The sequence below is a fragment of the Zalophus californianus genome, chromosome 5, assembly GCF_009762305.2.
Source record: "Zalophus californianus isolate mZalCal1 chromosome 5, mZalCal1.pri.v2, whole genome shotgun sequence".
Taxonomy (NCBI): Eukaryota; Metazoa; Chordata; class Mammalia; order Carnivora; family Otariidae; genus Zalophus; species Zalophus californianus.
In genome coordinates this window covers 14375771-14391855 of record NC_045599.1, presented here as the reverse complement: position 1 = coordinate 14391855, position 16085 = coordinate 14375771, and the positions used below count along the sequence as shown (strand labels likewise).

Genomic DNA, 16085 nt, shown 5'->3' with positions numbered 1-16085 from the left:
GACATGCTCTTACTCTGTTATGCTATCACTCAGTGCCTTATAAACAAACACTGGCATGAATTTAATAATATTTCTCTAATTTCTTCCCATAATTAAGAATGTCTTATTTGGACTTTGAAGCAACCAGAACTCCCATAACCGCTGACAGGAATGTAAATTATTATGGTGCAACTACTTTGGAAAGCTAAACACAGGCCTACCCAATAATCTAGCAATTCTACTTCTAAGTTTATACCCAATAGAAATGTGTCCATATGTGCACTAAAACACATGAATAAGAACATCTGTAGCTATTCATAAATACCCCAAAGTAGAACCAACTCAAACATCCACCAACAATGGAATATAAAATGAACCATAGTATAATCATACAAAAGAATACTATAAAGCAATGGTTCTCAAACTCTCTAGTGTCAGGAATTCTTTGCACTCTTAAGAAAATATTAAGGTTAACCATCCTCCCATACCCCTCCTCAACGGCTTTAGTTTTTGTACATTATCACTATCAATACTTTCTCTCTTAGAAATTAAAACAGAGAAAACATAATACATCAACTGAATCAGTAATGAAAACCTCCCAACAAATAAAAGCCCGGATCAGAGGGCTTCACCAGTGATTTCTACCAAACATTTGAAGAAGAATTAATGCCAATCTTTCTCAAGGTCTTCCAAAAACTGAAGAGGGAATACTTTCAAATTCATTCTGCGAAGCCAGCAGAAATCTAGACAAGGGCACTACAGGAAAATAAAATTACATGCCAATATCCCTGGTTGACATAAATACAAAAATCCTCAACAAAACACTAGCAAACCAATTTCAACAGCACATTAAAAAGATTACACACCACAGTCAAGTGGGATTCATCCCTGAGATACAAGTACAGTTCAGTAAGAACCATACATGACAAGCCCACAATATGAACACCATATTCAATGGTGAAAAGCTCAAAGCTTTTCTGTAAGATCAGGAGAAAGGCAAGGATGCCCACTCTCATTACGTCTATTCAAAAGTACTAAAAGTCCTTGCCAGAGCAATTAGGCATGAAAAAAAATAAAAGGCATCCAAATTGGAAAGAAATACATAAACTTTCTGTTTACATTTAACAAGATATATTGAAAACCCTAAAGACTCTACCAAAAGATATAAAATAAAAAATTAGAACAAATGAATTCAGCAAAGTTGTAGGAAATGAAATTAATACACAAAAATCAGTTGCATTTCTATATGTTAATGAATTTTTCAAAAAAGAAATTTAAGAAAACTTATGACAGCATCAAAAAGTAAAATTCTTAATCAATTTTAAAAAGGTGAAAGATCTTATACACTGAAAACTATAAAACACTGATTAAAGAAATTGAAGATGACACAGATCAATGGAAAAATATCTTGTGTTCTTAGATTGGAAGAATACTGTTTAAAGACTTTTTTTTAAGATTTTATTTATTTATTTGACAGAGAATGAGAGAGAGAGAGCACGAGAGGGAAGAGGGTCAGAGAGAGAAGCAGACTCCCCGCTGAGCAGGGAGCCTGATGCGGGACTCGATCCCGGGACTCCAGGATCATGACCCGAGCCGAAGGCAGTTGCCCAACCAACTGAGACACCCAGGCGCCCCGGAAGAATACTGTTTAAATGTCCATACTATCCAAAGCAATCTATAGATTCAATGCAATCCCTCTTAAAATTCTAGTGGCATTTTTCACAGGAAAAAAAAAATCCCCAAATTCATATGAAACCACAGGAGACACCAAAAAGCCAAAGCAATCTTGAGCAAGAACTAAGCTCCAGCCATCACACTTCCTGATCTCAAACTATATTACAAAGCTATAGTAACCAAAACAGTATGCTATTAGCATAAAGACAGGCACATGGACAAAAAAGGCAGAGAATCATGAGCTCAGATATAAACCTGTGCACATACGGTCAACTAATCTTCGACAAAGGCACCAAGAATACATAACGGGGAAAGGATAGTCTCTTTAATAAATGGTGTTGAGAAACTGCACATCCATATGCAAAAGAATAAAACTGGACCTTATCTTACATTATACACAAAAATCAACTCAAAATGTTATCACAGACTTAAATGTAAGACTTGAAACCATAAAACTCCTAGAAGAAAACACAGAGAAAAAGCTCCTTGACATTGGTCTTAGTGATGACTTTTTTGATATGACACCAAAAGCACAAACAGTGAGTCAACCTACAGAATGGGAGAAAATTTTGCAAACCATCTCTGATAAGGAGTTAATATCCAAAGTATGTAAGGAACTCATTCAACTCAATAGCAAAAAAAAAAAAATCTGATTTTTAAAAAGGTAAAGAACTTGAATAGACATTTTTCAAAAAAAGACATACAAGTAGCTAGTAGGTATATGAAAAAAAATTTCTTCATCACTAATCATTAGGGAAATACAAATCAAAACCACAATGAGATATCACCTTATACCTATTAGAATGGCAATCATCAAAAAGACAAGAGATAACGTGTTGGTGAAGACATATACCAAAGGAAATTCTTGTGCACTCTTTTTGGGAATGTAAACTGTTATAGATGCTATGGAAAACAGTAGGAAAGTTCCTAAAAAAATTAAAAATAGAACTACCATATGATTCAGCAATCCAACTTCCGGGTATATATCCAAAGATGATAAAATGGTTATCTCAATGAAATACCTGCACTCCCATATTCACTGCAGCATTTATTCACAACCAGGACATGCAAACAACGTAAGTGTCCAACAACAGATGGGTAGATAAAGAAAATAGGGTATATATACACAATGGACTAGTATTCAGCCATAAAAAAGAAAAATATCCTGACATTTGTGACAACACTGACAGCATAATGCTAAGTAAATAAGTGAAAGAGAGAAAGACAAATACACTATATATGTATTCCACTTACACATGGAATCTAAAAACATTATACTAATAGAAATAGAGAATAGAATGGTGGTTGCCAGGGGCTGTGGGGTGGGGAAATGTGAGATTTTGGTCAAAGGGTACAAACTTTCAGTTGTAAGATAAGAAAGTTCCAGGGACCTAATGTACAGCATGGTGACTGTAGTTAACAATATTGTATTATATACTTGAAAGTTGCTCTAAGAGTAAAGCTTTAATGTTCTCACCATAATAACAAAACAGTAATGATGCAAAGTAAAGGGTATGTTAACTGGCCTTACTGTGATAAACATTCGCAGCATATGCATGTATCAAATCATCACAATGTACACCTTAAACAATGATATATGTCAATTATATCTCAATAAAGCTGGGAAAAAAAAGACATAAATCTATACAGATAATCCAATCTGGGTATCATTCAAAAACCACTTAAAATAGACACATCTTCTTATGCATAGTTCTAGAAGACTATTAAAATTAATTCAATCTTCTCTGTAGGTTATACAACATGATGAGGTAAAAAGCATGGAAGTACACCAAGCACTCTCCCCACAAAAAACAGGGAAAACAGCTTTAAAGTGGGCCAAGTATGTACCACTGAATTCTTTATATAATCCATCAATGTGGTTTAAATAAAAACGTAAGAAGTAATATGATACATAGTATTTCTAAACCCAAATCTAAAACTAGTTTGACAGATTTTTCTAAAATAAATTCTCAAAATCTGCCTTCAAGGTGTCCTGACTATATTGTATAACATTATCAAAACAGTAAGAACAGCACTGATTTATCTTATCAAATAAACTACCATGCTATTTGGTACTCAAAATTAATGTGCATTTACTGATCATTGATACATTAGCTGCTTCTGTCAAGAGATCTGTAATCAGAACAATCTATTACTAACCAATGACAACGAAATTAACAAGTGAAAATTCTTTTATTAGGTACCTGTAATATTAGGTTTACTAATTTTGAGACTAAACAAGATGCACAGGAAGACCTGAATTCATGTATGTGCTATCAAGCATATAATCATGATTTTTTACTTGAAATTGTGACAGAAAACCTTCTCAAATATTCTAAATTTCAAAAATTACCCAAGGCTGTAACAGCTCATATTCGAACTTGGAAGTATTGTGATGTCTGTAAAACACCTGGATTTCTTGTTTTCACTGTTCTGTTTTAACCAACCATACCAGGTAAATACTCCAAGGAATTTCTTCCTGGTATAATTCCTGGTTAAATGACTTGAATTGTAAAATGTTGTAATTAACATTTTTCTCATTTTTAAACATATAATGTTAAAATTTAGTATTGCTTCAATAATCTTAAAGGTACCTTAATACTATTTAAAACATAGCATTTTAAAATAGGCCACTTTTTAAAAAGAAGTCTAATGTACTGGTGATGGCATATGAGAACCACAAAAATCTTTTTTCCAGATTTGATAAATAGTATCAAACTTTCCCCTCCTGTATTCTCTCCACTTACAAAGACCCATAAGCCCCCTCCAAAAAAAACCAGACAACCAAAAAACCCCTTTCTATTCTCCCACCTATAAAAGTTTCCCTAGAGTGAACAAAACAAAAAGCTAAACTAAAGGATGCTTACCATGACAGAAAGAGGAGAAAGAATGCTAATTCAGCCTCCATTTCTCTACCAACAACCAGATAGCTGCAGTCAGTCTTTTGACTTCTAATCTGGGTCCCCTGGCTGTGAACACTGGGCTAATACAAAAAAAGGGAGCCTGGAGCTCTAACATGTTCGCTCTCTCTCTCCTATAGCAAAGATGTTTAAATTCCAAACTAGAGACAGGAAGTCCTAAATATTAACATAGTCTGTCTCTTATAAATTAACTCCCTTTCCATTTCATTTCAACACTAACTATATAGTATGAAATGAAAAGAAAAAAAATCTATTGTATATTAAAGCACATATGTCATCAGTATGCACAGGAATACTAGAAAATCTAGATTCAAATTAAGTGTGCCTCTTTTTAACTATTTGTCTTTCATAAACAAAATATTTTTTATTCTAAAAACAAAAGTTGTCAACAGATCAGGACCAGTTTACTCTCATATTTTCACTCTAAAAATAGTAGGAAATTAACAAGGAAAAAAGGGAAGCATTCAGGTAAAGAAAGAAAAAATAAAGAATTTTTGCTTAGTGTACAGGAAAACCGTTGCTCACCTGATATTGAGGATAAAATGTACAACAAGTGAAAAAAGTTTAAAGGAAATTTAATAGAAGTATTTTATTTGGACTCAAATCTAAATTATTAAAGCTATTTTAAAACACAGAGACTTTTAATTATATTTCAGTAAGGCTTCTTTAACTACTATTCTTCAATTCAACCAGTATTTATGTGCCAAGGATTAGAATGAGTAAAACTTTAATTTTTATAATTGACATTTTTGAGGGGTTTACATATATTAAACAATGAACTTAGAACTTAGCACATTTTCATGTAACAACCCAATGAATAGGTACCACTTTGGCCCCATTTTACAGATGAGAAAAAAAGGAATTTAAAAGAACTTACTCATAGATGTACAACTAACTATAAGGGATGAGGCTGGAAATCAAATCCAAGCAATAACTCTATTAACAGGAGTCACCAATACCTTAATCACTGTTCTAGATGGTCATAATGAAACCATGGGAGACACAAGGCAATACTGGTTAATGATATAATGAAAGTACAAATAAAGTGCCTTGACAGGATAAGAGATATGGTCACTGCCTACTGTGAGTTCTCATACTAATAGGGAAGTCAAAATATTTCATGCCAGCTTAAGCAGTAAAAGTGTTATCTAATACTTAGACAAACAAATTGTATTAGTAAGTACGTATTTTAAAATCTAGAATCCATGAGAGCTGGCATTCAATTTCATTTCCATTTAAAACCTGTCAGACTTCCTTTGGAAAACAGGATCTCATCTCTTTTAATCTTTCAAAACAACAGGTAAGTTACCAGCAAACATGAGAAGGGAGGAATTGCAAACACAGGATGTCTTCACAAAAGTCATGAAGTACCAGGAGAAATAAAATCATTTTGCAAAGGGGTCTCCAAGAGGAAGATCTCATATCCCTCCCTGAATTCAAACTGAAATCTAGAGATTTTTTTTTAATTCTGTACTTACAATCTACCATTAATGTTTGCTATCTTCCTATCAAAGAAGTCAAAAATCAGAAGAGATTAAAAACAGAATTCAGGGAGTAAACAATAAATAGATCTGCTTTTTAACATAAAAAAACAGGCAATTTCTTTTTTTTTTTTTAAGACTTTATTTATTTATTTGACAGAGAGAGACACAGTGAGAGAGGGAACACAAGCAGGGGGAGTGGGAGAGGGAGAAGCAGGCTTCCCGCCAAGCCGGGAGCCCGATGCGGGGCTCGATTCCAGGACCCTGGGATCATGACCTGAGCCGAAGGCAGACGCTTAACGACTGAGTCACCCAGGCGCCCCCAAACCAGGCAATTTCAAGAGAGATAAATTTAAGATGTATATGGTGTTGAGGAAACTAAAGGCAAGAAACTTGTTTTGTAATAAAATTAGCAACTTAATGTTAAAGTGCCAAGGATGGATTGGGTACAAAGTAAGAAGATGATTGTTAATCCTTAAACTACCACCCAAATTAGAGAACTAGGATCTCTCTATACTAAAGAAATGAAAAATTTACTTTAGTTTACTAGAATCCTTCCTGAGATCTGGGAGAAATCTGCAGTAGGCTTGGTAGAAGATTCACGTCTGGTCTCCGGAGGGGCACCTGGGTGGCGCAAGCTCCGGGTGGACAGACTGAGCCCCACCGCCCCCACCCCCTAGCTCCGCGCTCAGGGCGGAGTCTGCTTAAGACTCTCACTCCCTCTCCTTATGCCCCTGCCCCCTGCACGCGCACCTCTCTCGCGCTCTCTCACTCTGAGAGGTAAATAAATCTTAAAAAAAAAAATCTGGTCAATGGAAATAGATTTTAAAATAAGGTCGCAGCGGAAGCAACGTTATGGTGTAGAATAACCGCATATAGTCTCTGGTATATTAGCTCATCTCTTCTTTAAAATAACATGGGGGGCACCTGGGTGGCTCAGGTGGTCAAGCGACTGCCTTCGGCTCAGGTCATGATCCTGGAGTCCCGGGATCGAGCCCCGCATCCGGCTCCCTGCTCAGCAGGGAGTGTGCTTCCCCCTCTGACCCTCCCCGCTCTCATGTGCGCTCGCTCGCTCGCTCTTTCTGTCTCAAATAAATAAAATCTAAAACAAATAAATAAATAAAATAAAATAACATGGAGACATTCACCAAGGTTTTATATACATTTAGAGGGGTCATCCAAGTGTATAAATGGGCCAGTATATTGTATGTACTTTGAAGTTCACACTATGGCATAGATCCCGAAAGCCTTCTTAGAAAAAGTTGTTAGAATTCACATTGGAGAAAGCACTCATAACTTTAGGAGATATTACCATCCTATAATCTCCCACTAGGAAAACCCCCTTGGGATGCTGCTTATTTCTTCCATTTCTTCCATCTTTAATAGCAAGAGCAGAGAGCAGTGTCCAGCTATAGGGAGTTTGTAGTAGCTCCCTGAGGCCCTGAGAGTTCACTCTTCCCCTGAGTATTCAGGCTAGATTAACATCTAGCATCAGAATCTCAAAATTGCTAGCGTCAAATGTAAGCTAAGGTGTGCATGAATCTCTCCAGAGTGGAGGTACAGACGCTCTCTGAGAGCGAAATACTTAGTTGTCACAGATCTAAAAGCACAGTTCAGGTATGGAATTCCTATACAATGTTAAATAATTACTTTATTTAACCTAAGGTTTATTCTGACTGACAAAGACCACAAAATAATTCATAAGTAAAAGAGAAGAAAACCTGGGGGATCTGTGAAGCTGTTTGTTTCATTTGCTTACCTAAAATTAAGTTTTACTTTTAATCATAACTAAGAGATAACACACAAGTTGTAGCAAATATCCTCTGCATTATAAATATGTTTAGACAAAGGGATTCAAAGGCCAGTGGGGGTGGTACTTACTTACAGTCTGAAATTATTTATATTTATTATATATACATTAAATTATTATATATACATTAAATTATCATTATTAAAAACTATAGTTAAAGCAGAAAATGCCACTACACTGCTAAGTACCCAGAAGTTTGGGGCCTTCTTCCTTCCAATATCTGAGGAAGACCAATGAAAAACGAGCAATATTCAGTAAATCTTAACCTGGAACTACCACTACACACCAGAGGAGTTTTACTGAAAAACTGTAATGTAACTTTTAGTAATTAACGTGAGCAATCTAAAATAAACAAAAAGTTCCCCAGGATTTCTAAACTGTTACATATGGAATTCAAAGGACGACAAGAGTGAATTACTTACGAAAAATATTTTTTCCTTTCTAAAGTTATTCCCCGGTGAATATGAAGAAAAGTAAATGAAAACACTGTTTTCACTGTATTACTCGGCGCTAGATATTGAGAGCAAACAATCAGTAATTGTCTTAAAACAATCTGTAATCTTTTAATTACAAAGATGCTTGATCTTAAATTAGTATAAAGAAATTAAACCAATCCCAACTGTTTCTACATTTGACAACTTAAGCCTACGAAAAGCCCCCATACACATTACAACAATTATTTCTGGGTAAACGATTTTGATAAACCATCCCAGTCCAAGGACGTCAGACTAGAAACTTTAAAAAAAAAATCCTACCAAACATTTTAACTTCCGACTCAGTGCCGTGATGACGAACATGTTTCTACTCCTTCGCTCTCAAAAGCCAGGTCCTCCCGGGCCTAGGGGCGGGGACCTTCGTGGGGGACCTGGGGACCCCAGTGCGGGCGACCAAGCGTTCTTGGCCTCGGCCCCGTGATTCGTGATTCTGGGCCGATCCCGGCTGACTCAGGGGCGCGGACCTGCCACGGGCGACGCGGGAGCCTCCCTCACTCACCGTGAAGCGCTGGTCGCCGACGCTGCCCACGGAGAAGCAGTGGTCGCCAGGGTTCACAGCCCCGGTCAGCACCTGGTGCAGGTTCATGTCTGCGCCTTAGTCCAGCAACGGACGCCGCGTCCGGCTCATGCCCAGGGTCAGCTACCGCTTCCCTCCCTCCTTCCCTCAGGGGCGGCGGCCGCTGTTGGGCGGCGACGGCGGCAGCGATAGGCGCCAGGAGCCGCTCAGCTGGGGCCCGCAGTTCATCCCGAGCCCTGGCGGGCAAGGCCCGGAGGGGGCGGGCCGCGGAGAGCGCGCAGCGCGGCGCTCCTCCGCGCACCTGTCACAGCCCGTGGGGGCCCAGGTGAAGCTCCGGGTGGACTCAAGGGCCGAGACCCGAGGCCGACTGCCTCGAGGAGGGCCGCGCAGTCCACACACTTCTTCTCGGCTCCGGGTGGCTGGTCCAGGCGGAGCCCCAGTGGCGCAGGCAGCACGCGCAAGCCTTCCCTGCCTGACCTGTCCCTTCCCGGCTCCGGTGCCCGCCACCCCCACTGGCCTTTGCCGCTCGCTACGCGTCGCTAGGGCCCCAGCCGAAATATCGCGAGACTTCCCGCGGCGAAGAGGGGTACTGCGGTAAAGGACTCACTTTTTCACCACAGTTTACAGATCAGCAAGTGGATAAGAAAACGCCTCGTCTAGTCAGATGCTGGCCAATCCCGAGCTCTAGTCCACCTAGGGCCCCGCCCACCACTGAGGACAGGCCAGTCGCTTTGAGACTGGTGAGAGAGTCTGTGGGTTTGAGCGCTGCACAGAAGGACCCCAGCAGAAATACAATGGGTCTAGAATGAGGTAAGAAGTAGTCGAATTATGCTTTAGGTTAGGGCTTAATCCGTCGGGCCAGAAAGCTGGAAAGGGAGAAATGCATTATAAATGGAGGTGCAATGTCCTCCGTCCTAGTAGAGACTACAAGTCCCAACAAGCACCGCTCCCCCAGGCGGCCCTTGGGGACTCCAAATAGACGCGACCCTTCTAGGGTCTCTGTCCCGGCGTGATAGTTTCTCCAGCCTTACGCGTCCTTCCGACTCGCCACACAGGGTGATTTTGAAAGACTTAAATACTCGACAAGTGTTAAAATGAAGTGTTTTCACCTCAGTTGTCCTGAACATAGGTTTTGAAGTAGTGCTGATAATAATACTGCACCAGCCCTACGTTGAGCGTTTGTTTCGGGAAAAAAACAAAAAAACAAAAAAACCCACACAAACAAAAACCTAAGGATTCCAAAATGATTATCAATGTTACAGTTACAACTGCTAGATACTCTCAGTGTATTTTGACACAAGTTTTGTGGTATTATCGATAAAGATGTTTCTGTTTCCTTCCCTATATTTTATACGGACGGTCCTCCCTAGCGCCGTCATTGTTCCACTGTAGGTGTTGAATAAATGCGAAACGGATGAATGTAAATAAGGCACTCTCCACCTGAAAAAAGTAGTTTGCTAAAAATAGCTTAATTGATTTTTATATACTTTTCTTGTGGTTAAAAAAAAAACACCTTCACACCAATACTTGGATGGGAGGAGTATTAATTTTATCCTTTGCCAAAATTTTTTGCAATAAAAAGTTACTTTAAAAACAAGTTTAAGAGCCATCTCCGTTTTTTTATTTGAAAGTTGTAAATGAATTCCATTATTTATCCCAGTCTCTTTATAAAAATAAGGGACTTAAAACTTAGTTTTTTAAAAAAACTATTTTATTGAGGTCTAACATACTTACAACTTAATTTCTGTTTTAATTATTAATCTTCAAATCATATTCGGAGTGGCTTTAATTTTATATTTTAGATTCTAAATGGAGTTTTTTCTGTGTCCCACATAAATTGTACCTGGCCCAACGTGTTTACTCATTCTATCCTGCCCAGTTTTTGGTTTTTAAGGGCATGCAGTATAGCAGAATAAAAGAAACTGAGTGACCTAGTAGTTAGGAAATCTGAGATCTACTTCTGGTCTCACATTAGCTGTGTGACCTTGGAACTTTAAGACTCATTTTCCTCATCTGTAAAATCAGCAAGTTTAACCTATCAACAACATTTTGCTTGGCATTTTCATTCCTGCAACTCAGGACATCTGTTAGTTTTTCTTAAATTCCTTCAGCCTTGAGTTAGACTACCTGAGTTTGAATCCTAGCCTTACCACTCACTTAGGTTATTTAATCTCTCTGTGCTTTACTTTCCTTATATATAAGCAAGAGATAGTAGTAGACTTTCTTCATATAATCATCATGAGGATTAAATAAGAACAGTGTTTGGCACATAGAGTTCAATAGATGTTAGCTGTTATTATTATTATCATTGTTACTAAATAAACCTAACCTTTTAACGTATAGTTACTCTTTCTAAGGTTTTCCAAAAGGTATCAAACCCTGGTCCAAATCAAACTTCCCAGGGATGCTTGAGACTGCCACAAATGTTCTGAGGACATTTTAGTCTATCTAAAACTATAGCACTATGATACCTAATGGAAATCCAGGGTATTCCTTTACTTCTTATTCATAAGAAATACTCCTACTACTTTATTAAATTTCCCATTAAACAACCTGTTTGATATATAGCAGATAAACTGTTTTATTGAAACAGCTAAATGCTAGTAATTTATCTTTTTTTCTTCCACTGCGACTCCTGCTTACTGTCTGGTTTTATACAGCCCTGAGCTAACATGGTTTTTACATTTTTAAATGGTTGAAAATAGCAATAGGAGAATAATATTTCATGAAAAGTGAAAATTACATAAAGGTCACATGTCCATAAATAAAATTATATTGGGATACAGCCATACATAATCATTGAGGTATTATCTATGGCTGTTTTCACACTACAAATGCAGAGTTGAATACAATTAACCATTGAACAATGCAGGAGAAGTTCTAGTCTCAAAGGGGAAGGGGGACTTGAATTAGACTCAGGGGGTGGTGACAGTGTAAAGAACAGCAAACAAGCTGTTTGAGACCCCGGGGGGAGAAAAGGAGCATATAGGACGCCCACTCAGATCGAGAAGTGTTCATGCCTGTTCTTCCCTCTCTGATTCCTGAAATCCTTGTCATTATGCTCCTCCCCGCCACCTTCATCCTAAACTCATTAATATAAATCCCCGTCCTCCCAGTTCCTGTGCCACGGGAGCCACCAATAGGGGCTTCGGTCCCCGCTGCCAACACTCAGTAGATGAGGGAGATTGGAAGTAAACAGAGTCCCTCATCCTATAACTAAGACTGAATCAGGGGAACTGTGTTGCTGGAATTTCACACAAGCATTTGGAACTTACTGTTCCGTAAAAATAAGATGAGGGTGTCTGTGCATCTAAGACACTGACTGTCACAGGAACCTGTCTGGACTGGCAACAGCAGCCTTGCTGTAGCAAAATCTATCACGGTCTTTACAGGCCAAATAGATATTTGAGCAATGAAATAGGACCCTAGCCATCATTTGTAATATTGTTACTATAGAAACATTAATTCTAGTACCTCTAAAATTTGGAGATTGCCATTAAAGACTCCTGGCTCACACTCACTTGCTCAGCTGAAGGGTTCTCTACCCATAAGCACTTAAAGGGCAGTTATTTATAAAAGCTACTGTTCCTTAAACACCCAGTCTACACTCTCTTAGGTATTTTATTTATTTCATTTAAATCACAACAAACACTATATTACAAATGAAGACATCTAAAAAGAGACTAAATACTGCCCAATGTCATGTTAGATTTGGATCATATCACCACCCAAGGATTGGAACTCAGACTTTGTAGGCTGCAAAGGCCCTCTTAAGTGTTTTCCAAAGACCCCTGAATCTCAAAGTGAATTCAGTCAGAGTCTACCACTTACCTCCCTGCTGACAATGTGAGAGGAGACAGGGAAGGTGAGATGACTTCTTTAAGTTGGATCTTCAGTGATTTTTCCAGGAGAAAGAACCATCTTCCCCAAATACTTTTCTCTTCCCCTTCCTAAAGATGGAAGAAAAGCTGACCTCCTTACCTTGACCCACTCCCAAACTAGAAACACCATAGTTTGTTGAAAGATAAACAGCTCCAGCCAAGAGACTCCTGATACTTTGCTACCACTAAGGGAAAGGTTGTGGGGTGGGAACGGGCATACTAGGGTTTGGATTCATTTCCCACCTCCTTCTGCTTTGCTCATATTTCTTTTCTCTCTCAGCAAATGCCAGAGAACAAAAACACAAGAACAGGAAACATTAACAGCAAGATCAACCTCCAACTGGGCCGCACCCAAGCCCTCTCCCTGGACAGGCCACACCAGAAGGCTGTAGGGAAGAGGCACGGTACTCCCTGCTCAGATGGGGGTTGGTGTGGGGGAGGGGCAAAATGAATAAATTAGAATAAATTAACAAGTTGCAAGGAATGCAACTTTTTGCTGGGAAGGCCACTTCTCTCCAACACACAAGAGAGTTGATGCGGGGAGGCAGGGGTCATCTCCAAAGGTCACTACAGTAGGGGTAAGAGCAGTGGGGGCAGAAGTCTGCTCTTCCTCCACATTCTTCCCAAACAGAGCAGAAGAATTAAGAATGGAGGGAGAAGAGACACACAAAAGGAAAAGGTAGAATCTTCCAATTAGGTAGATATTCACTTGGTTAAAGGCAAATACTTAACTAGGAAAGTCTTGAAATTACGAGTAAGTCACACACATACCTCAGTTGTGGCTTTCATCTGACTATGACTCTCCTTATGCCTATTGGAGTTTTCATTAGGGGGAAGTAGAAGTCGGGAGATGTAATTTTGCTCTCTCTCCCTTTCTCTGCCATTGTGGTATGTGCAGTTGACCCTTTGCTGTGTCTTCTCACAAGACTTTCAGGATCAAACAATTCCTGGCCAAGAAACAAAAATGGAATTGTCCGATTTTCCAATGGATTTGGATGAAAATTGGTAGTAGAATCAGGTACAACTCCAAGAGGAGACTTTGGAGAAGAACATTTTCAGGTCTCTAAGGAATCACACATGAGATGGTGCTCACTTAGGCTGCTTCAAGATCACTTACATCTTACTATATCACTGAAAATATCACTACCATCTGGACAGCTGGACATGTTTTATTGGGAGTATGCCTCTTCTCTTTATTTTTATGTTTCTGCACTAATAGGTTGACTTAGTAATAAATATGTAGGACCTTTTGTTTGGGAAAAAAAGGGGAGGTGTAGAAAGGAGAAGCAAGACAACAGCAAGGAGTTTTGTTTATCCAGGAACAACCTGAGGTCACTGGACTCTGGAAAAGTAATAAAGAAAAGGGACTATCGCAATCAAGATCCCAGCGAGTGATTTTGTGGATATTGGCAAATTGATTCTAGTTTTATAGTGAGGAAAAAGACACACAACCAGCAAACACAATATTGAAGGAGAAGAAAAAAGCTGGGGGACTGACACTAGCCAATTTTAAGACTTACTATAAAGCTCCAGTAATCCAGACAATGTGGTATTGGCAAAAGAATAGACAAACAAATCAATGGAACAGAAGAGAGAGCCCAGAAATAGACCCACATAAATATAGTCAGCTGATCTTTGACAAAGAAGCAAAGGCAATACAGTGAAGCAAAGATAGTCTTTGCAATAAATGGTGCTAGAAAAACTGGACAACCATGTACAAAAAATTAATCTTGACACAGACCTAAAACCTTCACAAAAACTAACTCAAAAATGGATCACAGACCTAAGCATAAAACACAAAACTATAAAATTCCTAGAAGATAACATAAGAGAAAACCCAGATGCCCTTGGGTTCGATGTTACTTCTTAGATACAACACCAAGGGCATGATCCATGAAAGAAACAATGGATAAGGTGGACTTTATTAAAGTAAAAACTTTTGCTTGCTCTGTGAAAGACATATCAACAGAATGAGAAGACAAATCATAGACTGGGGGAAAATATATGCAAAAAAACATCTGAAAAAGGACTGTTATCCAAAATATACAACAAACTATTAAAACTCAACAATAAGAGAACAAACTACCTGAGATATTACTATGCATCTATTAGAATGGCTAAAATCTGAAACACTGACAACACCAAATGCTGGTGAGGATATGAAGCAACAGGAACTCCATTCATTGTTGGTGGGACTGCAAATTGGTAGTCACAGTGGAAAATAGTTCGGTGGTTTCTTACAAACAAAATATACTCTTGCATATGATCCAGCAGTCATGCTCCTTAGTATTTACCCAAAGGAGTTGAAAACTCATGTCCACATAAAATCCTGCACATAAATGTTTATAACAATGTTACTTATAATTGCCAAAACAAGGAAGGAACACCGACATATTCTGGAAGCAAAGAAAAGAGATGTATGCAGAAGGGGGAAAAAGAGTTTTTTTCCCCAATTAGAGTATAAACAGAGCTTGTCAGGAACTATGCTTGCACTCAATCATGTATGTGTTATAGAATAACTGATGAGTAAATGGGTAAATAAACTGTGGTATATGCAGACAATGGAACATTATTCAGTGCTAAAAAGAAATTAGGTATTAAGCCATGATGAGTCATGGAGGAATCTTTTTTTTTTAAGATTTTATTTTTTTACTTGTTAGAGCACACAGGGGAAACAACAGGCAGAGAGAGAAGCAGGCTCCCTGCTGAGCAAGGAGCCCAATGCAGAACTCAGTCTGAGGACCCTGGGATCATGACCTGAGCCAAAGGCTCAGGTTTTGGTTTTCTTCAGAATGTCATATAGTTGGAAGGATACAATGTGTAGCCTTTTCAGATTGGCTTCTTTCACCTAGTGATATATATTTAAGATTTCTCCATGACTGGGATGCCTACTGAGCCACCCTAGCTGAAAAGGTGAGAAGAGATAGGGAAGGTAAATTAACGAACAAAAATGTTGGGAATGTTTCTCAAGTGTGGGAAGGAATAACTACAAAACACCAAAATATTCTGGAAGCAAAGAAAACAGAAGGTGTGTGCAGAGCGGGGAGAAAGGTTTTTCCCCAATTACAGTATAAATGAAGCTTGTCAGGAACTATGCTTACGCTCAATCATGTATGTGGTATGGACTAACTGATGAGGCAGAACATGAAATTTTCCAGCAAAAGAAACTGCCAGCTTCTTTTCTGCCTCAGACAACATAGCCAAGTACCCTTGAAGCAATATGTGTCTAGGTAAGAAGCACTAAAGTGGCCCCTTTAATTATGCAATATAAGTGAGGCTATTTCTGCATAAAGATGGGAGAGTAATGCTGGGTCATGCACCATCCACC

General features: G+C 38.7%; 1 protein-coding gene and 1 long non-coding RNA gene across 4 annotated transcripts in view; one reads left to right on the top strand and one right to left on the bottom strand.

Moving 5' to 3' along the window:
* DMXL1 (Dmx like 1) overlaps positions 1-9366 on the bottom strand; it is a 134796-nt gene extending 125430 nt beyond the window's left edge. For 2 of the 3 annotated variants that reach the window (XM_027604872.2, XM_027604874.2), the window contains exon 1: positions 8859-9366. In XM_027604872.2, the coding sequence (XP_027460673.2) occupies positions 8859-8945 (87 nt within the window). In that variant the 5' untranslated portion in view covers positions 8946-9366. Of the gene's footprint in view, positions 1-8620; positions 8815-8858 lie in introns of those variants that run through there. The other variant, XM_027604873.2, reaches the window with a different exon arrangement.
* A 117-nt stretch (positions 9367-9483) lies between these two features.
* The window catches only part of LOC113928797, a 28847-nt gene continuing 22245 nt past the window's right edge, over positions 9484-16085 (top strand). Inside the window, exon 1 of the long non-coding RNA XR_003521973.2 lies at positions 9484-9686. This is a non-coding gene — a long non-coding RNA (uncharacterized LOC113928797). The remainder of the gene's footprint in view (positions 9687-16085) is intronic.